At 42.1% G+C, this 26,416-nt stretch overlaps 2 protein-coding genes across 5 annotated transcripts in view; one reads left to right on the forward strand and one right to left on the reverse strand.

Moving 5' to 3' along the window:
* The window catches only part of myh11a (myosin, heavy chain 11a, smooth muscle), a 28,647-nt gene extending 9,907 nt beyond the window's left edge, over positions 1 to 18,740 (forward strand). The window contains exons 5-43 of one of the 3 annotated variants that reach the window (XM_038714240.1): positions 2,895 to 2,994; positions 3,122 to 3,148; positions 5,114 to 5,206; positions 5,391 to 5,454; positions 5,752 to 5,850; positions 6,183 to 6,326; positions 6,420 to 6,515; positions 6,713 to 6,831; positions 6,971 to 7,123; positions 7,214 to 7,387; positions 7,542 to 7,715; positions 7,908 to 8,022; positions 8,444 to 8,637; positions 9,107 to 9,228; positions 9,361 to 9,430; positions 9,526 to 9,686; positions 9,927 to 10,035; positions 10,205 to 10,336; positions 10,511 to 10,717; positions 10,868 to 11,005; positions 11,132 to 11,255; positions 11,373 to 11,544; positions 11,716 to 11,928; positions 12,142 to 12,286; positions 12,406 to 12,612; positions 12,730 to 12,834; positions 13,006 to 13,158; positions 13,402 to 13,650; positions 13,879 to 14,091; positions 14,269 to 14,481; positions 14,584 to 14,745; positions 15,325 to 15,453; positions 15,542 to 15,630; positions 15,717 to 15,840; positions 15,932 to 16,140; positions 16,391 to 16,499; positions 16,658 to 16,830; positions 17,139 to 17,171; positions 17,645 to 17,781. In XM_038714240.1, coding sequence (XP_038570168.1) covers positions 2,895 to 2,994; positions 3,122 to 3,148; positions 5,114 to 5,206; positions 5,391 to 5,454; positions 5,752 to 5,850; positions 6,183 to 6,326; positions 6,420 to 6,515; positions 6,713 to 6,831; positions 6,971 to 7,123; positions 7,214 to 7,387; positions 7,542 to 7,715; positions 7,908 to 8,022; positions 8,444 to 8,637; positions 9,107 to 9,228; positions 9,361 to 9,430; positions 9,526 to 9,686; positions 9,927 to 10,035; positions 10,205 to 10,336; positions 10,511 to 10,717; positions 10,868 to 11,005; positions 11,132 to 11,255; positions 11,373 to 11,544; positions 11,716 to 11,928; positions 12,142 to 12,286; positions 12,406 to 12,612; positions 12,730 to 12,834; positions 13,006 to 13,158; positions 13,402 to 13,650; positions 13,879 to 14,091; positions 14,269 to 14,481; positions 14,584 to 14,745; positions 15,325 to 15,453; positions 15,542 to 15,630; positions 15,717 to 15,840; positions 15,932 to 16,140; positions 16,391 to 16,499; positions 16,658 to 16,830; positions 17,139 to 17,163 — 5,305 coding nt within the window. In that variant the 3' untranslated portion in view covers positions 17,164 to 17,171; positions 17,645 to 17,781. Of the gene's footprint in view, positions 1 to 2,894; positions 2,995 to 3,121; positions 3,149 to 5,113; positions 5,207 to 5,390; positions 5,455 to 5,751; positions 5,851 to 6,182; positions 6,327 to 6,419; positions 6,516 to 6,712; positions 6,832 to 6,970; positions 7,124 to 7,213; positions 7,388 to 7,541; positions 7,716 to 7,907; positions 8,023 to 8,443; positions 8,638 to 9,106; positions 9,229 to 9,360; positions 9,431 to 9,525; positions 9,687 to 9,926; positions 10,036 to 10,204; positions 10,337 to 10,510; positions 10,718 to 10,867; positions 11,006 to 11,131; positions 11,256 to 11,372; positions 11,545 to 11,715; positions 11,929 to 12,141; positions 12,287 to 12,405; positions 12,613 to 12,729; positions 12,835 to 13,005; positions 13,159 to 13,401; positions 13,651 to 13,878; positions 14,092 to 14,268; positions 14,482 to 14,583; positions 14,746 to 15,324; positions 15,454 to 15,541; positions 15,631 to 15,716; positions 15,841 to 15,931; positions 16,141 to 16,390; positions 16,500 to 16,657; positions 16,831 to 17,138; positions 17,172 to 17,644 lie in introns of all 3 variants that reach the window. The other 2 variants (XM_038714238.1, XM_038714239.1) reach the window with 2 other exon arrangements.
* Positions 18,741 to 19,717: 977 nt separating this feature from the next.
* LOC119899619 (nuclear distribution protein nudE homolog 1-like) lies at positions 19,718 to 26,340 on the reverse strand. 2 transcript variants are annotated; one of them, XM_038714241.1, is made up of 9 exons: positions 26,186 to 26,340; positions 25,657 to 25,780; positions 25,364 to 25,517; positions 24,744 to 24,892; positions 24,448 to 24,584; positions 23,389 to 23,565; positions 23,211 to 23,296; positions 22,909 to 23,063; positions 19,718 to 20,791 (listed from the first exon to the last, which is right to left on the reverse strand). In XM_038714241.1, exons 2-9 carry the CDS (start codon positions 25,740 to 25,742, stop codon positions 20,698 to 20,700), a joined length of 1,038 nt encoding a protein of 345 aa, XP_038570169.1. In that variant the 5' UTR covers positions 25,743 to 25,780; positions 26,186 to 26,340; the 3' UTR covers positions 19,718 to 20,697. The 2 variants fall into 2 exon arrangements, with proteins under 2 accessions (XP_038570169.1, XP_038570170.1); XM_038714242.1 differs by lacking the exon at positions 19,718 to 20,791 and adding an exon at positions 22,337 to 22,486.
* Between the last annotated feature and the right edge of the window lie 76 nt (positions 26,341 to 26,416).

Genomic DNA, 26,416 nt, shown 5'->3' on the forward strand with positions numbered 1-26,416 from the left:
AGATGTTGCAGTGTGTAGCCTACAGTTGTTCTAGGGAATTATTCTATCGCAAGCTTTTAGATCCATAAAAGCGTTTAAACCCTAACTGTGATCACTAAGAGGCTTCCACTGGGTTTCTAGCACCTTTGCTCAGCATCCAGTGGTCCCATTAGTTCTTCCCCCTCAAGGCTCTTTCTGCTCTAAATTGACAGTACTGATGCCAGCTCACATTAGACCATTTCCTCAACTATCAAGCTTTCTTTATCAGGGGAAACTTTGGAAAAGTTTGATTTTATTTACGGTGTACAAGCATACAGTTGTGAACATGAAGATGACTGTTGGATGCTAACGTGTAAAAACGTACACGAAGCATTGACAAGCAGGCATTTAAAACTGCTTAAAGAATTAAACTGGAAGTGATATGATACGGTGATACGGTAGAGCTGAAATGCAAACTCTGCCTCTCTGTGGAACATTAGCCAGGTCCTCACTCACAGGTTTTACTTTGAGCTACAGCTGGTCTCAGCCTGAGCAGGCCTCTGGAGCCATATATGGTAGAAATGTTTCTGGTGCGATACATGGAATGTCATGTATGTCACTCTCCTCCTGCTTGTGTGTATGCACATGTGTTTAACTGCACTCTGTGTTCTTTAGTAGTATTGTTTATACAGAAATCCCTCATAGGGGCCTTTCATCTCTATAGCATGAAGTTTAGAAATATTTGTTTATAAGTTGTCATGGAAGACTTGTGTAACTATAATTTTAGATTAATCTGGTCAGATCTAACCAGATTAAGACAATCAGAAATACATGGTAGTATACTTGGTAGCAATATCCTGTCACTTTGGTACATTGTAGGTGGGGAATTATGACAAAATGATGAGTAGGGCAGAGTAGGGATTTCTGCCATCTCCAGAATTGTTGTCATCATTTGAAAAGGTCACTACTCTCTCTTTAAACCTATCTTTATTAGTTTTCTGAGTCAATGAGTCTACTTGCAAACAACAACAACAGTGTTTCATAAAGACGTTATGAAAGTTTTAAGGGAATATCCATAATTTAGCTTTCTTGTACAAACTCAAAAAAAATTATATAATATATAAATGTATATAAATATAATAATAATATATAAATAATTGAAGTGACAATGCTCTAATAGAGTGTAAATGTAGCATACATTGCAGAGCTGTTCTACTGGACTGCTTTAGCTTTTACAGGGGTTTCTGCAGTATTTGTGGTCACTGAGTGTAATCCGGTGATTCTAGCAGTGACTATATTCCTCAAATTCCTCCACACAGTAGCACTAATTTGCCATGGGAAATAGCTGGGAGCCAACTACATCCATTTTTTGAGATGTTGACATTTCATCTCAGCAGGGTCACAAGTTTCCTTGGTCTAATATTCATTGAGTGTGTGTTTGTGTGTGTGTGTGTGTGTGTGTGTGTCTGGACTGGACATCATGGCTATAAAGTGGCAGGATGTGGCTTAAGAGTGCAGATTCACAACCTTTTCTGACCCTGCTGAGGGCTCGAATGAATCATACGAATTAATGGGGGAACCCCCTTAATGTAGCTCTCTATACTGTAGGGATTTTCCTCAGAAGACCGAGAGGATAAGTGTTTTAAACCTCATGTGTAACTTTATAAAATGTAAGTATCAAGTATTGCCTCCTGAGATCCCATCACAGGTTGCACAAGAGTCATAGTTGTTTTTTAGCAGAGAAGTCGTATAATATTCAATATTTTAAAGGGAAAAATGAAGCATTTCACAAAGTCATAATTAAACATAATAACACATATCCATATCTCATGCTTTTAAATCATTGTATGATCATTAGGAAACCTGCATTGATGGTAAGCAGGACGTGAGACAGAGAGATAGACCATCTGGAGGAAAAACTCCCATCAGAATTTTTTGTGCACTAACAGTTCCCTACATTAGGAGCCTGGATGTCATATGTCCTTTCCAAACCTGAACAGGACAGAGTGATTAGATTCCACTCAGGGCTGCCAAGCCCTAACACAAGGAGCATCCCATGCCTTTTATGGACCCATGTGTGAGGATGTGTCTGTGTGCTGGACTGCTGGCTGATGGCTCTGGTATTGTTCAACTTTGTCTTTCATCCAAGATCATTTCCTGGAAGTGGAATGTATTCTTGCTTATGTTTGAAAAAGTTTGAGATGCATATCTTTTAAAGGATAGTTTAAGGGAATCGATCATATTAACACCTAATAACCTTTAAATATAGTATGAGGTTTCTTACATACTGTACACACTGTTTTTTTGGCAATGAAGTGTCAGGCCATTAGTTCTGTGCTACTTACAGGCAGCCATTTATTTCAACAAATAAATCAACATTAGTTTGATACATTATTTGGCTTTCTTACAGAGAGTTAAGTAGCTTCGGCCAGTAGTCTGTTAGCTAAACTTAGGATAAATGCTGGAAATGTGTGAAGACTTAGGGGAAACCTGGCTCCAATCTGATGGTTAAGATGCATACACCCTTTCTTGCATGTCATACAACGACCTTTTTCCCTATGTTTCCTGTCTATCTCTACACTATTATCAAATAAAGGCAGAAATATGAAGGAAAAAAAGCCATGCTTGCTGTTTTTTAAAATGTTTAAATCAAATTTTTCCCTAAGCAGGTATGGAGTATGCACCTGATAGCTGCTAAAATGATGTGGGCATACAGGGATCAGTGAGTGTTAGACAGACTGAACAATAACATTATGCTTTGTGTGGGACGTTGGTGCAGTTATCTCTGCTGCGCTTAATTTCCATTCAATTAAACTGGGTTATTGAACTGTGAACAGAGTACCTGTCAGTGCTGCTTATCTTCTTGTTCTCTCTCATTCCCTTCCACGATCTCCCCTCCGCATCGTTTAATCCCCTTCTCACTTCTTCCTCGCCAGTGGAGAGTCCGGTGCTGGGAAGACGGAGAACACCAAGAAGGTCATCCAGTATCTGGCTGTTGTGGCCTCCTCACATAAAGGCAAGAAGGACAGCAGTGCTGTAAGTATCTGTGTGAAGAGATTAGGCTGTATAAAAAGTTAGGATCTGTCAGCCAGTTCCCTCAGTCTTCAAAATGTGTAGGAAACTGCCCAGTTTAATCCTGTATATCGCCATTTCCTCCAAATAGCAACAATCAGGATCACAGTTTGCCTACGTGAGTAAAGGGGGATGCCTGGAGTGTGTTTTTGTGTGTGGTGTTCATGTGTGTTCCTTCCTTAGGTTAGAAATAGTGCATGAAGAAAGTGTCACTGAATTACCCCCCAAAATTTTTGTAATCTTTTTTCTTACACCAAGGGTCAAGATCCCAAATCTGAGTGATCATGAGTTAGAAGGTGTTTACCCTAACATTCGTCATTTCTGTGTCTTACCCAACAAGAGCTGGATTAGACTGCATGACCATCATCATAGTACTGACTCGCAGTCACTCGTATGTTCAGTGAAGGACGTCCAGTGTTGCATACTCCTGAACTGGTTTATCATGTTGAGTTTTGTGTCATCTTCTGAACACCCTCTCACTGCCAGCGGAGATGAGATCGGACCCTCCCTGGCAGTGAAAGGGTCTCTCACAGATCAAAGAGCACAGTGTGAGCATGCCCATCTCCTGTTCTTATCTATCAAACACAGACCCCCCCCCCCTCTCTCTCCTCCTCCTCATCCTTCCACCTGCCATTTGCCCTGAGGTGCGGCGCTGGCTGTCTTGACCTGTAGCGTTTACTGGATAACGTGGAGTTTCTAAAAGCACCCATCTCATGAGATTATATTGACTTGTCAACAACCTGATTGAGCTACAATGAGGTCAGTCATCCTCTGTAAGACCTCGCTTCAGACAGGATCGCGCCTGAGTAAGATGGCATCCCGGCTCCTGACTAGATGTTGATGGTTTGTGGCATTGATGTAGGTCAATGCCACCGTCTTTGCCTCAGAGCGAATGCTGTACAGTATGCTGCCCTCAGTAGGCCCTGGAGGCTCCCATGGACCTCCCTTGAACAGAAGTAGCATTTGGTCAATCTATTTTCTCTGCTCTCACTTTCTCTCTTCCTCAGGCACTATTTTACTCAGCCAACTGCTCCTCAGCTATCTGCTTAAGTCTTTTATTTAAACTATATCTTAAGAACAATCCTTCCCATTAGCTGTCAATTTTCTTGCCATTTTGCTGTGCTCTATTGCTCTTCTACTTTTCTCTCCTGTCTTTATCTCAGCAACTTAAAAGAACAAGATCCTCCTCTCTGCTCTGCCAGCTCTGAACTGCACCTCTTCAGCTGGTCTGTATCTTTCCTTTTTTGACTTAAACATTTAAAAAAGATTGACTTGTGATGACTGTAATAGATTTTTGTCAAATTACTGCCTTGCTGAATACATACAAGGTTAGCAAATGTCTGAACATTGTTCTCATCTCACCATCACTCCATTTTTATCACAATATAAACGCAAGGCGCGCCCTTCTCCGCTTCATGGCTTTAGCTCATTTACAGGGGAGTTGAAGGGAGTGTTTTCAAGCGAGAGAGTATTTAAGGTAGAGATCCTCTGCACCTGACCTTGATGCGAGGCTGAGAAAGACCCCTTTGATCAGGTGGATTAGCTCGATGCAGTATGACGGGGTGTCTGCCCCATTTACCAACCATCACCCAGCTCCGCCCACCATTCTGTAGGCCCTGCAGTCACGCTGGAAGCAAATCGCAGCTGTTTGTGAATTGTTAATTTGCCGACGCATTGAATACAAAGAGTTTATCTGGATTCATCAACGGTTTTGTAATGTAACATTATTCGGATCTGACCGAACATAACCTCACTCTCCCGTTTCCCTCTCTGTTTCCATATCGCCAACACCAGCTTCTCCTCATTTCAAAAAAATCTCTCAAAACTGAGGGAGAAGTCAACAGGTCATGTGTCTGTGGTATTTTATGTAATATACTGAAGAAAGTCAAACAAGATTAGTAAGGAATGATAGTCATCTTACAGCTAGTTATAGCTGTATCAGTGATAATTTTCTGATAAACTTCCCCGAACCCATATCCACCCTGAACCACTTCATCCCACCAGTCACCACCTACTGCACTCCGCCTCCAGCCACCAATCAGTGTATTACAGTAATGTTCCTGTGTTTCACTCTTGTCTCTAGGGGGAGCTGGAGAAGCAGCTCCTGCAGGCCAATCCCATCCTGGAGGCCTTTGGAAATGCAAAGACCATCAAAAATGACAACTCCTCCCGATTTGTGAGTTTGCTACAGAAGTAGTTTTGTTTTTAAAGTTGATGATATGATTCTTTAGGACTTGCTGCATCAATGCTTTTTTATTCAGAGTACCAGACAATTTTTTTATCATTTATATGTTCTGCATGTTTTCTTTTAATTACACCATTTCACCGTGGAACATTTTCTTTCCTTATCTCTCTCACAGGGTAAATTCATCCGTATCAACTTTGATGTGACCGGCTACATTGTTGGAGCCAATATTGAGACTTGTATCCTCTCTGTATGGGTTTTTCTCACTCTGGGAAAACAGCTTTTGATAAGGGCTAAAAGGCAAACTAATTATGGAAATTAAAGGCCTTAAAGAAGGTGGATATCACTTAAGTATCAATTCAGTATTACTTGTAATCCAATGTGTGTTTTTAGATACATAATTTATAAATTGTATTATGAAGTGACACCTGTAGATTATTATTGTTATTTATTTGTTTTTACTTATTAACATAATAGAAACCACAAAACCAGTTTAGACAAGTTTGGATGTATTCTTTAACAGCTGAAACTCTCAGACCTGCTGGAGAAGTCTCGCTGTATCAGACAAGCAAAGACAGAAAGAGCTTTTCACATCTTCTATTATATGATTGCCGGTGCCAAGGACAAACTGCGTGGTGAGTTAAAATATACTGCTTTTCTCTCCTCCATAATGTCAGTAATATTACATCCTGCTAAACAGTTGCTGCAGACTAACTGACACATCACTGTCATGTGAAGGTGTCAGATTGCCATTTGTTTAAAAAGTATTTTTAAGGTCACAAGGTTGTAGATTTCACACAACTCATAGAGCTTCATGTAATGCTACTGATGTTAAACCATGTTAATTAAGTTAAAGTGCTCTGTGCATTGCTCACCAATATTGGTATTCTATGGCAGCAACAGATTCACAACAGCTAACTAACATAATAAGTAACAATCTGTTTAATGTTGTGTGTTATATTTTCAGAGGAGCTTCTTCTGGAGCCTTTCAGTAATTACCGGTTCCTGAGCTCGGGCCATGTTCAGATCCCCGGCCAGCAAGACGATGAGATGTATGAAGAGACCATGGAGGCCATGAGGATCATGGGCCTCACCGATGAGGAGAGAATCGGTACCAGTGATAACTCAGTGGGATAGGCTGCTTGGAGTGGGATTAAGTAAGGTTGCGGTTTTTCTTTGATTCTGTCATGTCCCTGTGTCTTAGATATCCTGAAGGTGTGCTCCACTGTCATGCAGCTGGGAAACATTGAGTTCAAGAAAGAGAGGAACCAGGAGCAGGCCACAATGCCGGATAACACTGGTTAGACACCACAACTTCTCACTATTGGAAACTTGTTACCATGTGGTTGTCAACTTTACCATGTGGTTGTCAACTTTGACCAGTTTCACAAACTACAATCTGACATTCACTTATGTTAACTACAGTGAAACAAACTATAGATGTAAAAAAAAAAAAAAAAGTTAAGTGTAACAACATATTTCTACTTCTCTCTCTAGCGGCCCAGAAAGTGTGTCACCTGCAGGGCATCAATGTGACAGACTTTACCCGAGCCATCCTCACCCCTCGAATCAAAGTGGGCAGAGAGGTGGTACAGAAGGCACAGACCAAAGAGCAGGTACTATAGGGAGTGCACTGTGTGAAACCATAATACAATCCAATAAAACAAATACTGCATTTAATGAACACTTGTCATCTGAGTTTAAATCAACTTCATCACTCAGATAATATTTTCTGTGCGTGTGTTTATTTGTTAGGCTGACTTTGCTATTGAAGCCCTGGCTAAAGCTGTGTTTGAGCGACTGTTCCGTTGGATCCTTGGCCGAGTCAACAAGGCCCTGGACAAGACCAAACGCCAGGGAGCCTCCTTCCTGGGAATCCTCGACATTGCTGGTTTTGAGATCTTTGAGGTGTGGATATGTTGATCTGATTGTTGTGTAGCTTATTAAACACAAGGCACACACAGGCATTCATGCTATAATGCATTTTGGTTGTTGCAGGACAACTCCTTTGAGCAGCTGTGCATCAACTACACCAATGAGAAGCTGCAGCAGCTCTTCAACCACACCATGTTCATCCTGGAGCAGGAGGAGTACCAGAGGGAGGGCATAGAGTGGAACTTTATTGACTTCGGCCTGGACCTGCAGCCCTGCATTGAGCTCATCGAGAGACCGGTGAGTGGCCAATAAAAGGACAATATCATTTCATTCCACTTCATTCGTAGGTTAAGCCAGGTAAATTCTCCTGCGCTTATATTTTGTTGTTTAGTATGGTGTGTATTAATTTGAATTTTGGTCAAACTTAGTAATGACTGCATATTCTCTGCAGAACAACCCCCCAGGTATCCTGGCCCTGCTGGATGAAGAGTGCTGGTTCCCCAAAGCCACAGATGTCTCCTTTGTGGAGAAACTCATGAACACACAAGGGAACCATGTTAAATTCGCTAAACCTAAACAGCTCAAAGACAAGACAGAGTTTTCTATTCTTCATTATGCTGGAAAAGTGAGTATGAGGGAAGGCGTATAATATGATGAAAACATCATATGGCTGTTGAGGACAGAAAATTCCTAAAATTTCATTTTGAACTATAATTTGGGTAACATGACAAACATTGCTGTGATTTGTTTTAATTGCAATTTTAAATTTTAATGCTTCAGTGATGCTTAACTAACATTGATGTTGATTTGTTTGTAGGTGGACTATAACGCCACATCTTGGTTGACAAAGAACATGGACCCTCTAAATGACAACGTCACAGCGCTTCTCAGCAACTCCTCCAGCCAGTTTGTTCAGGACCTCTGGAAAGATAGTGAGACGTTACAACAATGGGTCACATTTATACATAAAGGATTTGTCAAGGACAATCAATTTGAATATACTTTTCAATGTATACTGTCAACTTGCAAAGGAAACATGTTAACATATTAAATGAATATATTAAGGACTTAAGTGCAATGATACTTATACATTTGGATTTTAGATAACTAAATAAATTAATAGTATTTAACAGTGAAAATGATTTCCATCTATATACTCTCATTTTTCAACATTTTGGGATCAAATTAATTTAAAACATTCTACTGTAGCTTTTATTTTCATGGGAACATTGTACACATGGGGGCGTTAAATTTACAATAGAAACTAAACACATTAGATCCAGCACACCATATTAATATGAGTGATCACACTGTTTTTCCCATTAATAAAAGTGATGGTGTTATCTATCTCAGCGGACAGGGTGGTGGGTCTTGACACAATAGCCAAGATGACAGACAGCTCCATGCCAAGCGCCTCAAAGACCAAGAAGGGAATGTTCCGCACAGTGGGACAGCTCTACAAGGAGTCTCTGGCCAAACTTATGACCACACTGCACAACACCCAGCCCAACTTCGTCAGATGCATCATCCCCAACCACGAGAAGAGGGTATAGAAAAGTGCAGAGTCATTAACAAAAGTGCCTCTTCAGGCAATGTTCATTCCAAGATGCAGACTATTTTAACAAGACATTGTGAAAAAAAGTCAGTATCTTTGGTGATAAAATAACATATTGGATCAGACATATTGCTTTAGAGGAGGGCTGCTGTCACAGTCTAAATGTGTTGGCCTCTGTGGTAGACTGGTGATCTGTCTGGACTGCAGCTCCCTCATACATCAGATACAGATGTATGTTTTGAATGAAATAAAATGCAGCACTTTCTTTTCTGGCCATTTGGTCCAGATACGTTAATGCTTTTCTTATACATCAACAGTATGTATTCCTAAAGACATAACATAAATTATATAATATAAAAACAAATATCCACATAGTGCTGTAACTTTTACGTACTGAGTGATATATGTGTATTTCCTTCATAAAAAACAGTGTAATACAATTAAATCCTCCTTCTCCTCAGGCAGGGAAGCTGGATGCTCACCTGGTCCTGGAACAGCTGCGGTGTAATGGTGTGTTGGAGGGGATAAGAATCTGCCGACAAGGATTTCCTAACAGAATCGTCTTCCAGGAGTTTCGCCAGCGGTGAGTGGGATATGTGAAGACTCACTAATTTAGTGCTTAGTCACTAAAGTGCTACTAGAGTTTATAATATTTCTGTAATCATGTATCACCATACTAAGCGTGACATCTGTCTTTCCCTTTCCTGTCTGTTAGTTATGAGATCCTGGCTGCTAGTGCTATCCCTAAAGGTTTCATGGATGGCAAACAAGCCTGCTGCCTCATGGTAAACACATTCGTTTAAAATTCCCATCCACAATAATTGAAATGTTTACACCCTGTGTGAGCCTCCTTTTTCTCACCGATCTCCTGTCTGTGCAGATCAAGCATCTGGACTTAGACCCCAACCTGTACAGGATCGGACAGAGTAAGATCTTCTTCCGCACAGGAGTGCTGGCTCAGCTAGAGGAGGAGAGAGATCTGAAGATCACTGTGGTCATCATCGCTTTCCAGGCTCAGGCAAGAGGCTTCTTGGCAAGAAAGTATGAATATACAAGTGTAACCTCACACACTTTACCCTCTAATAAATTGTACTAACTGTGTTACACTGTTCACAAGTTCAGTATATCTATTATGTCTTTTAGACAGTATTTTGGCTCCTTTTATTTGACTTGGCATTCGTAACTTTTTAGTACTTAAATGTAATGGCTATGAATTAAAAAGTAGGACAGGTTTCTTTGTATTATATATGATACATTGGTTTCACTGTTGTATTTTTAAAGGGCATTTGCTAAGAGGCAACAGCAACTCACAGCCATGAAAGTGATCCAGAGGAACTGTGCTGCCTACCTCAAACTAAGGAACTGGCAGTGGTGGAGGCTCTTCACAAAGGTCAAAATGCAACAAAATCACAGTGCAACCTTGTATTTTAGGTTTTTCTAATTTTGTTAATGTAGTCATACAATGAATTCTCCATGTATTATAACAATTTCAGACTCAGCCTTACATTGTCTTTACCCATTTTTAAAAATGTGATGTTGCTCATCCTTCTGAACCAAAGGTCAAGCCTCTGCTGCAAGTGACCCGACAGGAGGAGGAAATGACTCTGAAGGAGGAAGAGCTGCAGAAAGCCAAAGATGTTGCTCTAAAGTTTGAATCTGAACTGAAGGAGATCACATTGAAACACACTTCGGTAAAGGACTACTTGAATGACTTTCTTTTGCTTTCACTTGATGTCACAGCCATTTCAAACTGCTTTGAAGTTCCTATTTATGTCCTTTTTATGTAGTTATTTAGTACAGGTGACACAAGCCAATTACAGATCTAACAGAAATCTAAAGACAGCTTCTTGTATGTCTGGCTTCAGGTTTTGGAGGAGAGGAACGCACTGCAGGAGCAGCTTCAAGCAGAGACAGAGCTGTATGCCGAGGCTGAAGAGATGAGGGTTCGTCTGGCAGCTAAAAAGCAGGAGTTGGAGGAAATCCTCCATGAGATGGAGGCGAGACTGGATGAAGAAGAAGAACGTGCTCAGGCGCTCTTAGTGGATAAGAAGAAGATGCAACAGCAGATGCAGGTCTGTTTCTTGTTCATTGGTTAATGTTTCTTGTTGCTGTATGTTACGTGAGGAGGTTCACCTCGCTCATTTCCACGCTCAGTTATGTACGCTCTGATACTCATTTACGAAATAGCAGCACAATCTGAAGCTACAGTATTCCTCATGTAGGAATTGGAAGAACATTTGGAGGAAGAGGAAGATGCCCGCCAAAAGCTGCAGCTGGAGAAGGTTACCTGTGAGGGGAAGATCAAAAAGCTTGAAGACGACATCCTTGTGATGGAGGACCACAACAACAAGCTGCTAAAGGTAAGTATGGAAAAATGGTATTTATCAGAGAGGTCCTTATATTGGTCAGTCAATTTTAAGAGAGTTACTGTATCGAAAGAAGAAAGTTGATTTGTGAAAATAAATTACCTGTTTGGTGTTTTGTAGGAGAGGAAGCTGATGGAGGAGAGGATCGCAGACTTCAGTAGCAACCTGGCAGAGGAAGAAGAAAAGTCAAAGAACCTCACCAAGCTCAAAAATAAACATGAGTCTATGATCTCTGAACTAGAGGGTAACAATCTGCTATGGGCTGTCGTGCATTAACACCCTCAAAGCCATTGCTGAGCATATGAGTAAATAGTTTTTAAAAACACTCATGCTAATTGTTATCTCTCTGCTGTACTTACAGTCCGCTTGAAAAAGGAAGAGAAGGGTCGACAGGAGCTGGATAAGGCTAAGCGAAAGTTGGAAGCAGAGTCGAATGACCTTCAAGAGCAGATAGCTGACCTGCAGGCCCAGATCGCTGACCTCAAAGCCCAGCTCGCAAAGAAGGAGGAGGAGTTACAGAACGCCTTGGCCAGGTAAAGTCCTGAGAATTACAAAAATAGTACCCATTTACAGATTTAATCTACAAATTCATCTTCAGTATAGCTGAGGCAGAGCAAGACCTCCTGTGTACCGCATTAACTTATTGGATGCCATTCCTATCATGCTAACAAATATCCTCCTCAATGCACGCCTCTTCCTCTTAGGTTAGAAGATGAGACAGCTCAGAAGAACAATGCACTGAAGAAGATCAGGGAGCTGGAGGGACACATCTCCGACCTGCAAGAGGACCTCGACTCTGAGCGGGCGGCCAGGAACAAGGCAGAGAAGATCAAACGCGACCTCGGGGAGGAGCTGGAGGCCCTCAAGTCTGAGCTAGAGGACACCTTGGACACCACTGCCACACAGCAGGAACTAAGGTTGGTCATAGAATACTGACATATCGAATATGTAGTCAAAGGGATTTTATAAAGTTATTACGTATTAAGGATTTATGGATAAATAAATAAATAATTTTTTAAGAAAACAAATATTAAAGAGATGATTAACATTGCACTAAACCAAGAAACAGAAATGTGCCCTTATTCCCTTCCACATATTTACACAAACATCTGCATGATCAATCCAACTAGGGCCAAACGTGAGCAGGAGGTGAATCTGCTGAAGAGAGCCATCGAGGACGAGAACCGGACCCATGAGGCCCAGATACAGGAGATGAGACAGAAACACACCCAGATTACAGAGGAGCTCACAGAGCAGCTGGAGCAGTCCAAACGAGTAGGCTTGCAGTACAAATACTCAGCTGTCATTTAGCTTGTTTAATAACATTGCTACTGTCTCTGAAAGGCATTCTAATACACAGGATGTTGATGTTGTATTTTCTCTCTTCTCCTCAGGTGAAGTCAAACCTGGAGAAGGCTAAACAAGCTCTGGAGAAAGAGACATCAGATTTAGTCATAGAGGTGCGCTCACTCACCCAGGCCAAACAAGACGGGGAGCACAAGAGGAAGAAGTTGGAAGGCCAGGTCGCAGATCTGCAATCACGCTTCAACGACAGCGAGAAGCAGAAGACTGAGCTGGGAGAGCGCTGCTCTAAGATCACTGTAAATGACCATCAGTAGCTGCATCAATACTGTAAACATTTAACAGGTGCAATTTTAATAGCTACCATACTGATATGCTGAAAACGTTCCAGAAACGAAATTTTTGTCTTCATACAGGTTGAACTGGAGAGTGTGACAAACTTACTGAATGAAGCAGAGGGCAAGAACATCAAACTGAGCAAAGATGTTACCAGCCTTACCTCCCAACTCCAAGACTCACAGGTAACTGGACTTTAAGCAGAATGTTTAGAACTGAAACAGTGTGGGTTGTAACCCCAATACAATCTACACACAAGTAGTCCTTTTCTGTGACAGTTAAATCTACTACAGAACGCTTGCTGACAATAGGTCAGAATTACAGAATTGACCCTTTGACCTGGTGTGCTGCTACAGGAACTGCTGGCTGAGGAGACACGTCAGAAACTGCAGTTCTCCACAAAGCTGCGGCAAGCAGAAGATGACAAGAATAGCTTGCAGGAGCAGCTTGAAGAGGAGATGGAGGCCAAGAGGAATGTGGAGAGACACGTGTCCACCCTCAACATCCAGGTCAGAGTTTAAACTAGGGGTTGCTAATTTACAGGCTAATTAATAATAAAAGTCGGTGGTGAAATCAGAAAATAGCATGAAAAAAATAAAAAATAAGATGTCAAAGGGAAATTTAATTTTAGAAGAGGTGAGATGCAAGTGTGAGGTCTTAAGAAGTTAGCATAGACATTGGAGGATGAACAAACCTCAAAGTAGATTTATTTTCTTTATAAATAGTGCCTTAACAAAGTCTTCTGTCCACAGTTGTCAGATTCAAAGAAGAAGCTAGAGGAAATGACAGTAAACATCGAGTTGCTGGAAGAAGGTAAGAAGCGTCTGCAGAGAGATTTGGAGGCAGCAAACACCCAGTTTGAGGAGAAGGCCTCTGCATATGACAAGTTGGAGAAGACCAAAAACCGTCTGCAGCAGGAGCTTGAGGACACGCTGATGGACCTGGACAACCAGAGACAGAATGTGTCCAACCTGGAAAAGAAGCAGAAGAAGTTTGACCAGGTCAGTTAAATCAGAAAACTAGTGAAACTAGGATACCTGCCAAAATAATTCACTCTCTATATATGTTTAAAATAAATAACTAATTAATTACACATTAAAATCTTAAAATTATTTTTATTAGTTAATTACGATTACATAATAAAGTAATCTGCTGCACTACTGGTTCCAGTACTATGGCATTATACTCTAAAATGTTATTTGTGGTTTTCTGTCATCACTGGTATTCAGATGCTGGCTGAGGAGAAGAGCATCTCCAGTAAATATGCAGAGGAGAGAGACCGCGCTGAAGCTGAGGCCAGAGAGAAGGAGACCAAGGCTCTGTCCCTAGCAAGAGCTCTGGAAGAGGCCCAGGATTCCAGAGAGGAGCTGGAGAGAGCCAACAAGGCCCTAAAGATGGAGATGGAGGACCTGATCAGTTCCAAGGATGATGTGGGAAAAAATGTTAGTGCTGGAACATCGTTTCATTCAAAACATCACTCAACATGTCATACACGAGACTGTTATAGCTGGACTGAACAGTAGATTTGTAATCCGAGAGTCCATCGTTTGACTGGTTTCATTTCTTTATGCTATCTAAACCTAAATATAGAAGTCAATTTTGCAAAACTTTGTTGGCAGGTCCACGAGCTAGAGAAGTCCAAACGAGGCCTGGAGGCCCAGGTGGAAGAGATGAAGACCCAGCTGGAGGAGCTAGAGGACGAGCTGCAGGCGGCTGAGGATGCCAAGCTGCGTCTGGAGGTCAACATGCAGGCCCTGAAAGCCCAGTTTGAGAGGGACCTCCAGGGACGAGATGAGATGGGAGAGGAGAAGAAGAGACAGCTTGTCAAGCAGGTAAGGAGACCCACCAAATGAATGTATGTGATCTGACCCACCTTCTGAGAATGGCACACCAGCTGTGTCAGTAATCTAAGCAATGATGCATATTGACTGCAGGTTCGTGAGTTGGAGACAGAGCTGGAGGACGAACGTAAGCAGAGGGCCCTGGCAGCTGCCACCAAGAAGAAGCTCGAGACAGACATGAAAGATCTGGAGGGACAGATCGAGACAGCCAGTAAAGGACGAGATGAGGCCATCAAACAGCTCCGTAAGCTACAGGTGAGAGTGAAGGGACGGACAAAATGCAGCAGCAGGTTCAGCAAGTGGACTTTTTTTGTCTATACAATGCAGTTTTATTATAGATTTGATTGTAATGATTATAGATGCAGTGTTTGCTTTTCTCATTTCCTTTAAGTGCATGTTAGAAGCTTGTACTTAAAGTGTCTGTAGTACCATCTTCCAACTAAACAGGTATATAAATGCTCTGGTTGGAAATATTGGGCACCTACAGCCAACTGATCATTAATTAAAGATGAAAACATTAGAATTAAAGCCGATCTCCTCGTAACTCTATCATCTTTTCTAACCCTGCATAAAATGTCACAACTCGGAAATTTTGGTGTTCTTTATTAACCACTGGTACCTGATACTTACTGTGTGACTTTAAATGGTGTTTATGTGCTGGAAACTCATAAATGTGACGTTTACATGCAGCACTGCATCAGCAATCACATCAAAGCTCTGGCCTAAGCATGTAAAGCTGTAAACATACCTGGTAAATAAATCACATTCTGATGCTGTTTGTCTAACCACTCTCCCTATTGCTGTATTTATTTCCATTTCTCTTCATCTCACCAGGCCCAGACGAAGGACTTCCAGAGGGAGTTGGAAGACGCCCGTGCTGCCAGAGAGGAGGTGTTGGCTACAGCAAAGGAGAGTGAGAAGAAGGCCAAGACTCTGGAGGCTGAGCTCATGCAGCTACAGGAGGTAACACATTTGACTCTACCTCACATGGTGGAAACTTGTTTCAGAGCAGGATTCAAAGATCAAGGATTCTTTTCTAATATGTTTCTAGGACCTGGCTGCTGCTGAGAGAGCACGGAAGCAGGCAGAGGCCGAAAGAGATGAGCTGTCTGATGAGCTGTCCAGCAACTCCTCTGGAAAGTGGGTAGAGATTTCACTCCGTCACTTTGTCTGTGAAATGAATGTAGAAGACAGACGATTTGTTTTTTTATGCTCCTTGCATGCAGGTCAGCCTTGGCAGATGAGAAACGCCGTCTGGAAGCTAAGATCTCCCAGCTAGAGGAGGAGCTGGAGGAAGAGCAGAGCAACATGGAGATCCTCAACGACAGGCTGAGGAAGAGCACGCAGCAGGTGACCAGACAGTGGCAGCCACTTGAGTGATGAAAGGGCTGCGAAAGTGCAGAGTCTTCACCCCTCTCTATGTGTGCATTCCCTCCCACAGGTGGATCAGCTGAACAATGAGCTGCAGACGGAGCGCACCACCTCCCAGAAGAACGAGAGCGCTCGGCAGCAGATGGAGCGTCAGAACAAGGAGCTGAAGGCCAAGCTCCAGGAGATGGAGAGCCAGGTCAAGTCCAAGTTCAAGTCCTCCATCACCGCCTTGGAGGCCAAAGTGGCACAGCTGGAGGAGCAGCTGGAGCAGGAGAACAGGTCGGGGGCAGAGAAAGAGTTAAAGATTATGTCTGAAGAAATTGTTTTGTCATTACACTCGGCACACCCATCTAAAAATGAGATGACAAGGAGTGAATTTGCATGTTTCAGTAATGACTGTAGCATCAACTTGATTATTTATGATTCCCTTTAAACAGAGCTTTCCAATTCCATTATTATAGTGTTGGTTTTCTACAATTACATCAGTTATACTTGTATTGCTCTCGGAACTCCTCTTGTCCTTTCTCAGGGAGAAGCAGGCATCTGCGAAGAGTATGCGCCAGAAGGACAAGAAGCTCAAGGACCTGATGATGCAGGTGGAAGACGAAAGGAAGCAGGCAGAGCAGTACAAAGACCAGGTCCAATCACTTAATGCACCTATGCTCAAAAATATATAAATATTTGTGAGTGGATGGATATGTGGAGTTCAGTCAGTGCACAGGGACGGTTTTAATTTGTGGTGGCCTATCAACGGAGTACTAACCTTGCATATTATGTCCTCTGTTCCGCTCACCAGGCAGAAAAGTCAAATACCCGCATGAAGCAGCTGAAGCGGCAGCTAGAGGAGTCAGAGGAGGAGTCTCAGCGTGCTACAGCCGCCCGCAGGAAGCTGCAGCGGGAGCTGGATGAAGCCACCGAGGCCAATGACGCCATGAGCCGCGAGGTTAACTCTCTCAAGAGCAAACTCAGGTAGGAGACAAAGTGCCAGAGTCTGTCTTAGCTAGGTTTTGTTTGTTTCGCTTGACTCGTTCACCTTTTTACTTCTGTGACGCTGCAACAGGACACAGATACAGCGGTAAGAAAGGTAGCAAAATGGTGAATAGTCACTATCTGTGTATGTGTGAAATATGCCTATTATACATCTTGTCACACAAAATACAGCAACACAAACAGTTCTCACTACATTCATCTTCACATGATTATTTTAATCTTAGCTAGATTTAGTTTGGTGGCCATACTGAGCACAAGGAAAACAATCGTGTCCATCTCTATTCCAGAGGCAACCCTGAACCCAAGGAGTAACACAGCAGGTACCTCTGCACCTGAAAGTTACCCCATCACCATTTCTTATTAACTTACCATAACTTTTCATCCCCCCATGCACACTCTTAATGCTATCATTTCTTTCATTGAGCCTAACTGAGAGAAATATGGCTCATCAGCCACCCCGATTTCTTTAGGAAAAAACAAAAATATTAGGTAGCAAGTGACCTCTCCATTACACCAATTTCTAAATGGTGGCCATATTTTTCTCAATGCTTGGTTTAATTGCCATAAACCAAACTCATTCTCCTGAGCCGGGAGTCAAATGAGTTACAAAGATAACCAGCGTGCTTTATTCTGTAACCAAAGCACAACCTGTACATTCTGTATTTCACCCAAGTGGATTTCAATCAAACCGAAACCAGCTCGGAAACTGTCATGACTACTCCTCTCACACCGGGCCGGGGGGGGGGGTTTGTGTTTGTATCTCTGTCTGGTGTCCATCTTTGTGGCATTTTAGGCGTGGAAATGAGCCCTCCTTTGGCAGCACAGCCCGTCGTATGGGTGGAAGCCGAAGGGTGGTCGAGGATGCCTCAGAGGAGGAGGCCGACTCCCAAAGCGACTTCAATGGAACCAAGTCCATGGAGTAGAGGACGTCCAATAATCAGATATCAGAATTACCTACGAGGGCAAGCCACGCCACTTAACAGAGAGTAACTTCAAAGCCTGTTATGCTATCTAGCTCTTCCATATCACTTCAAAATATATCTTTTCTCCCATTTCCAATAGTGTACTGATTTATCTTCTTGTTTCAGAGCACCTTTTCTTGACACACAATAATCAGAAGGACTTGATATCAACTAGGGGAGATGTTTTGGTGGCCCTGCTGATGTGTGATGTGCTGTTCCTTTTGTTTTTTAAAGTTACACTCTTTTGTACTGCACTGAATGATTCTTTGTTATGCAAGGTTTTGTACACAAAAATAGGTGCCTCTAATTACTACGCTGACCTGCCAGCAAAGCCTCAGGTCTCCACCATAAGTCACCTTACAACTTAAAGCAGAGACATCATGTAAATCTATGGCTCTGTAATTATTATCAGTGACTGTCGTCCTGTTGCCTGTGACTGCTGTTAAGTGTTTCAGAGCAGCACTGTAGTGGTTTAACAGACTGGATATGAAGAGAGATATTTCTATACTTAGTCTGCATCCAGTCAGTGCTGCTGTTTGTACCCCAACAACCAAGTATTTAGCTGTTAAACATTTTCTAAAGTCACCGTTTTATATTATTTGCACCTTTTCTTGTGTCCAGATATGTTTAGATTACTTTTACTAAAGCCCAGCAATATCAGAATGTTTTAGGTCAGACAAGGTTTCGGGGAAGCTTAACTAGAAAATAACAAGCCAGATTTCAGTATTGGGCACTAAGCAGCACTCATATCTTAATTTTTGATTCCCCCGCGCCTCCCTTGTCAAGATTTACTGTACAACAAAAATCCCCTCACCCGAAACCAACTCATTCTCATTTGATCATGTTATATGTAACCGACTGATGTTTACAGGACACCAATCGTATATATTAATTGTTGAACCACCTGCACAAGAATAAAAGACCTTTAAAAAAAAAGAAAACTTTTGATTTTCTCCTTTTAATGTTTCTGTCTTGGTCAGCAACTTCAAAAGATCAAACTGGGTCCTCACAACAGAGCGTTATTCTCATCTGTTCAATTCAATAGAAAAACAGCTGGAAACCAACAGGATAAAAGTTGGGTATAGTACCTCAGGCACATAACAGTTTAAAGTCCAAATACAGAAGCAGTGGCAGACGTGCTGCATACAAACACCCAGTACACAGTGGTCGTAGCTTGTGTTAGGTTCAAGGAAGGTTAAACAGCGAGGAGCAGGAAATCCGCTTCTTTCATGTATGAACCACAAATGAATTCCTACAGTCAGGCCACACCGCTGTATGAACTCTATGTTAAGATATGTACTGTATTATCTCCTTAATGAGCTGCCGGATATCAGTACTGACAACTCAAGATTAACCAGAAACATTTCAGGGAAAAGCACAGACGTCACATTAAAACCACTCTATTTCCCCACTCACAATATCTCTTACTAAAAGGCAGGAAAAGGGTTTTTAAACATAGTCTCTATATACCTACACAAATATAATATGAAATGTGCTTATCTTTGACCTGTTAAAATCTATTATTGCTTTGTATTTATCCCCATTTGCCCACCATATAACCCTTGATGGCAGACAGGAGGTCTCGAGCCTATTAGGGAATTATAACTATACATTCAGTAGTGAACAGTGCCAGTCTAACTTCTACAGGCAACTAAAATCTGTATAAAAGTAATTGGTAATCTGCAGCATGACAAACGGATATATTCTCTCTCAGGCAGAAGACCTATCCATATACTTCACATTCATAAGCCTTGCATACCAGAAAATTAGTAGTCTGCAAAAAAAAATAAAAAATCTGTGCAGTGGAAGGAAGGAGGTGATAGGAAGGACCAGGGTCAAACCGAATACCAGGTGAAATTAAACCGGTCTGAAGAAAAGCATTTCTAGGAGCCTGGCAGCACGAGGAATAGTTAAACCATTTGATTTATTTTAACCATTACAGCAAAGCAAGGCCTGCAAACTAAAAGAAGTATTACCAGTGAGGAAGGCAGCAATGGTTAAAACACAAATTCCTGGCAGCAACTTATTCATTCTCAACTGGGAAGTTTTTGCAGCAGTGGAAAATATTGAGTCTCTTTTAGACAAAATACTGTGGGGCTCAGCTTTGAAATCCTATTCTAACCATCTTTTACAATATCTAGCTCCTCAACAACTGAGATTTATTCATGCCGGTGTTGTTCAGTACTACATTATTCAAGCCCATGGTTCAAATAATAAAAGAACAAAAACAGACAATTAGGTTATTCAAATTATCAACCATTTTTCATATTAGATTAAAACAGGAAAAAAAAAAAACACCTAACCCGTTACTTTTATGTTTGATCAGTTTTTCAAAGGTTTGGTTTGTACTTGGTCCCTATATCAGGGTCACATCCTGTAGCTGTTAATATAACTGGCTCTTATTTGGGTCCTTACTTCATAATGGACAAGTGCAGGCACACATTGGGGGTGGGGGGGGTGGGTGGACATGCGTTTTCTGGGAGCAGTAATGTTTCAACAGCCCCAGTTCTGCTTGATCCACTGCCGAAAGCAAATTAGCCAAAATGGCAGACAAGGATTTTTTTACATGCTGCCTACCACAGCGTCAACGATACAGCAGAAGATATGGGGTGACAAGAAGGTTCTTCAATCCTTGACTTTACACAAGCTGTAGCGCTGATTCCTATGAGATATGGTGTGATACTAGCCTGAGGCAGCAGAAGTCCATGCGCTGAATATGTGGGGCAAAGAGAATGGCGTTCTTGTTCAAATAGTTCAGCAGGGCAAGTGGCGCCAAAGGGATACAGCCCAGTTCAAAGTCCCATTGCTGCTGCAGTTTAAGGAGGGAGAGGGAACAGGAGGTTCGGTGTCAGGTTATTGAAGATGGTTTGCCTTCTTTTTCCTTTCATAGCAGAATCTTGACCCCTGCCTGTGGAGACTGGGCGCCCTGGGAGACGCCTCTCGGAGGAGCTGGTCCAAACTCTAACCGCTTCACTAAACTGCAAGACAAGACGTCGCACAAACACTCATGAGCAAACCTGAGATGAAAAAGTTGGATACTCTTATTCCCAATGTCTGTTGGCTTTACAGACATAAAAGTACAATGATAATTTAAATAATTATATTTAAACAAAGCTGTGTATAAAAATAAGGACAAAGATCAAGTGGACCGCGTTCACTTCGTGGAATCAACAGCAGAGCGGCATATGTTGCAGAAGGCCGGTTGCTCAAGGATTCAATAATTACATTTTGTTCAAACAGGTTAACAGCATGTTACTGTAAACATGCCTTACTTTACATATCAGAAGGAAAATTAACTGTATTTCTGAACCTGGTACTTATTTTCATAACTGTGTTCAAGTTTTCAGAAGTTTGCACTCGCTGCCACTGTTGATGATAATGCAGAAATGCAGCCTCCAGCAAAATAAATACAGACCCAGGTTGAAAATGACCATAAATCTCAATTCAATTACCTGACATTCGCACACAGTAAATCTGAGGAATAAAAGAAGGCACAGTGGGTTGCATATCTGCACCTGAATGACTAAACCTACACTGGGGAGAACAAGTATTTGATACACTGCTGATTTTGCAGGTTTTCCTACTTATAAACCATGTAGAGGTCTGTATCATAGGAACACTTCAACTGTGAGAGAAATCCAGAAAATCATATTGTATGATTTTTAAATAATTAATTTGCATTTTATTGCATGACATAAGTATTTGATACATCAAAAAAGCAGAACTTAATATTTGGTACAGAAACCTTTGTTTACAATAGTTCTTGACCAGATGTGCACACACTGCAGCAGGGATTTTGGCCCACTCCTCCATACAGACCATCTCCAGATCCTTCAGGTTTCTATTGGGTTCAGGTCTGAAGACTGGCTAGGCCACTCCAGGACCTTGAGATGCTTCTTACGGAGCCATTCCTTAGTTGCCCTGGCTGTGTGTTTCGGGTCGTTGTCATGCTGGAAGACCCAGCCACGTCCCATCTTCAATGCTCTTACTGAGGGAAGGAGGTTGTTGGCAAAGATCTTGCGATACATGGCCCCATTCATCCTCCCCTCAATACGGTGCAGTCGCCCTGTCCCCTTTGCAGAAAAGCATCCCCAAAGAATGATGTTTCTACCTCCATGCTTCACGGTTGGGATGGTATTCTTGGGGTTGTACTCATCTTTCTTCTTCCTCCAAACACAGCAAGTGGAGTTTAGACCATAAAGCTCTATTTTTGTCTCATCAGACCACATGACCTTCTCCCATTCCTCCTCTGGATCATCCAGATGGTCATTGGCAAATTTCAGACGGGCCTAGACATGCGCTGGCTTGAGCAGGGGGACCTTGCGTGCACTGCAGGATTTTAATCCATGACGGCGTAATGTGTTACTAATGGTTTTCTTTGAGACTGTGGTCCCAGCTCTCTTCAGGCCATTGACCAGGTTCTGCCGTGTAGTTCTGGGCTGATCTCTCACCTTCCTCATGATCATTGAGGATCCACGAGGTGAGATCTTGCATGGAGCCTCAGATCGAGGGAGATTGACCGTCATCTTGAACTTCTTCCATTTTCTAATAATTGCACCAACAGTTGTTGCCTCACCAAGCTGCTTGCCTATTGTCCTGTAGACCATCCCAGCCTTACAATTTTATCCCCGATGTCCTTACACAGCTCTCTGGTCTTGTGGAGAGGTTGGAGTCTGTTTGAGTGTATGGACAGGTGTCTGTTATACAGGTAATGAGTGGAGAACAGGAGGGCTTCTTAAAGAAGAACTAACAGGTCTGTGAGAGACAGAATTCTTACTGGTTGGTAGGTGATCAAATACTTATGTCATGCAATAAAATGCAAATTAATTATTTAAAAATCATACAATGTGATTTTCTGGATTTTTGTTTTAGATTCCGTCTCTCACAGTTGATAACCTATAATAAAATTACAGACCTCTACATGCTTTGTAAGTAGGTATCAAATACTTGTTCTCCCCACTGTACATAGAGAACAGAACTGTGTTTGATTATACACTACTAAAGTAAAGCTTGTAACTATGTAAGATAGTCCTTAACCAGACAAACTGACCACAAGAGACGTTACACTTCAGACTGTGCTGCTGTTCCCCCTCACCTGTCGTACTGAGGAGGTGGGCTCATGCTAGTAGCTTGGACCTCGGGGCCTCCCTCTAAACGAGAAGGACTACAAGGGCCAGCCGGAAGTGCTGGTCTGCTGACAGATGTATCGTACACAAAGTCTCGACAGGAGGCCAACTTTGACTCCAGATTCTGGCAGGGATATTAAAAAAAATAATAATAATTGTCAGCTCATACATGGAAAACCCCAACTTGTAGCAATTGTATTCAGTGTTAACACAGTTCTGTAAAGCATGTATTCACTGGATACTGTAGTGGTATCATTTTAAAATCTCTTACTCCAACTTTTCTCAGCAGCTCCCCTACAATGTTGAGTGCAGATATTCTAGCAGACGTCGTGAGGGGAGTCCCCGTTAGACCATCACCTAAGACAAAACAGATATGAGCCGGTAAACACACAGCAATATGACGCTGGTATCACTCTAGGTATTACTGCAGTCAAAGTTTTTCTATGTACCTCGTCGGATACTGGAAACGGGGGGCGTGGAAAATGAGCTGATAGGTTTGGAGGGTGTGACAGGGATGGACGGGTTACCAGCTATGGGGCATGGCAGATCCGATCGATCTGTGTCTTTGCCCAGGCTGCTGGACGGCCGTCTTTCCTTCTGACGTACAGCCAGCTCCTGGCGAAGGTCTGACACAAATAGGACACACAGAGATACTGTCTGACACGTTTGAGGTACAACATCGGTTTCCATACATTCCATATAATAATACAAAAATTCAGTGCAGAGACTTGAAACAACTTAAAATAGGTGATTCATGAAGTCATGTCATCTTTGTTGTAATCAAGAGCATACATGATCTGATCTAAAAACTGCATTCCCACCAAACCATAATGCAAGTGTCCTGTAACACCAAGCCAACGTCAAAGGCCTAGCACACACAAAGATCAACTGTACTGGTAAACATCCACTTGAGCATAACTCAGTGTACAGCCTACAGACTGCAGACAGGAACACTCTGCACTTGCACAAACAGAAAATATCTAATCTATATTTCTATGACCTGACGTTGCCAGCCACTCAACCTTTGCGTTGGACGAAGAAAGTGAAAGCAGAGACAAAAACAAAGGCAGTCAGCTCTCATCACTGACTGCCTCTGCTACCAATTCAACGTGCTCAGTCATCAGAGTGGCGGCTGACAGTTAACTAGTGTCAACTAGTATATGATTAACTGTGATGGATTACTACACTAAGTAAGTTTCAGCTTTATGCAAGTTCATTTTCACACCAATGTGAAAATAAGTGAGAAACAGTAGCTGTCTGGGAAGAGTAAAAGACAAATATATTCACAGACAGAGACCTTAAAGTCCTAATGATAATAATGAGCTCTGGCAGCACAAATATACTAGAATACAATTACACATTAGATTACACACATGATAAACCATACATGATTATACACAGGATTTGAAGAATGAATCCAGATATCAAAATTCACTGATTTAAGCACGAGTGTCAGGTAGTTCTCTTGACCTTGAGAGGCTACAGTGAGTGCATGTTTGTGCATATACCTCTGGCTTCATCCTTGAGCCTCTGAACAGATTCCAGCAGGTTCTCTTTCTCATCCAGCTCGCTTTCAAGAAAGGCATTCCTCTCGATGACGTGGTTCATTCGCTGCTCAAAGTCCTCCAGAGACATGATGGTAGCCCTGGCACAAGCAGGAAGGATGGGCCAATAAAAGTTAATACTGGGCTTATTGTGCATGTCAGCTTTGTGTGCTGCAGTCTAACTCTATGTGGACTAAAGTCTGAGATTTGTAATTTAATGATGAAGCCCACTAGCAAGATAATGACAGAAGACTTCTTACCTTTTGGTTCTCTCCAAATCATCATTGGACTGCTCTAGCTCCCTGATGTATTTCTGCAGGTGATCTCTCATTGCTTTGGTTTCTGCCAGTTCTTCCTCCAGGGTTGAGATGTGCCTAAAAGCATCAGAATGCTGTGCCTCGAATTTCTCCTGCAAACAGCACACAGACATCATATTAACCGACACTGGCAATGCCTGCTTTGTAGTGTCTTGGCCGATTAACCAATGCAGCTGCCAGCATATTTGAATAAGAGGACCTGTGTAATTTTTTTAGACATTAGTCAAGACAAAAAAATCCCTTCGAATGTTCTTTCTCCTCCTCGTCCCCAACAGCCGAGAGACAGCTAGCTCCAACAACCTTTGAGGAATCAGGGTTTTTTAGCGCAATCCTTCATTCACTTCTGCCATTAATTACCTCTTCCCCATGGAGCACTGAACAAAAATAGCAGTCAGCTGCCTTATAGCTAGGCAACAGTTTTCCTAGTGGCAGTGACATGCTTAATTTGGGTTGGACTAGAGCCTGCCTGTGTATGCCGGTGTGTCTCCGTTTCACTGTCTGAGAGAAGGAACAGTAACATCACAGCACTGTACCAAGGCCTGTTTATAATCAAGGTGCTATACCTTTATGCTTTCCAGTTCCATGCGGAGTCGGTTGTTGTCTAAAAGCAGCTCTTTGTTTCGACCTTCACAATGCTTCAACTCGGTTTCCAGTTCTGCTTCATAGTCTCGACTCATCTGCTGAAACTCCTGCAGCTCCTCCTGAGCCTCATCAGCCCTGACGACAAAACAATGTTCACTACCAAAAATAACTCACTGGCCATGTTTTATAACATGTGTATAGATATAATGTGTGATTGCTATTGAAGTTACCCACTAAAGCAGCAGTGTTTGCCTAATTTTTGCCGTAACGTTACCTTTGTTGATGTCTCCCAGCCTGCTCCTTCCAGAAACCCAGCTCCTCTTCTAGGGATGCAAACTTCCGTGTTGTTGGCTCTAGCATGTTTGCTGCTTTGTGTCAGGATGATGGGGATGGGAGACCTGTAAAGTGAAACACAGTGACGTTACAGCTTTTAACAATGTCCTTACCTGTCATAAGAACACAAACATGCTTTACCATTCAACTGTTACGGTTAATATTAGCGAATGCTAAGTTAAACTATGTTAGCAAGCGTTAGTCTAACGTAACAGCGCTATGCAATTTGTCAGGGTATACTAAGACTGAGAAAAGAAAAATCTGTTTTCGCATTTATTTTTTTTATCAATAATGAAAAAGTTCAGTTGGGAACTGAACGCGTTAGCTACTTCTTAAAGCGGCGTCGTAAGGTGAATATCCAATGGCCAAGCTTTTTAGCAAATGTTAAGCTAAAATAAGGTTAGCTAGCTAAGCGACTTAGCCAGAATATTATCCCAACACAGTGAAAATAACAAACTAGGCAGACTCACCTGCATATAAGGGTACGATTAAAATATGCTATATCTAACGGCATGTAGTTCGAAGTAAGACTAAATGTTCCGGATTTGTGCAACAAACGTATTCTGATTGCACGAACTAATCTCCCGTTACCTTAGGCCGGTGCTCGACTCACCAACCAAATACAAACGAAGCTTCGGTTCTCAGACGCCATTGGATGATAGCGATGACGTTTTTAAAATATTATCCAATAATATCGTTCA

Source organism: Micropterus salmoides, unplaced genomic scaffold (genome assembly GCF_014851395.1).
Source record: "Micropterus salmoides isolate LMB-PRFRI ecotype aquatic unplaced genomic scaffold, ASM1485139v1 Ms_hic_scaffold_12, whole genome shotgun sequence".
Taxonomy (NCBI): domain Eukaryota; kingdom Metazoa; phylum Chordata; class Actinopteri; order Centrarchiformes; family Centrarchidae; genus Micropterus; species Micropterus salmoides.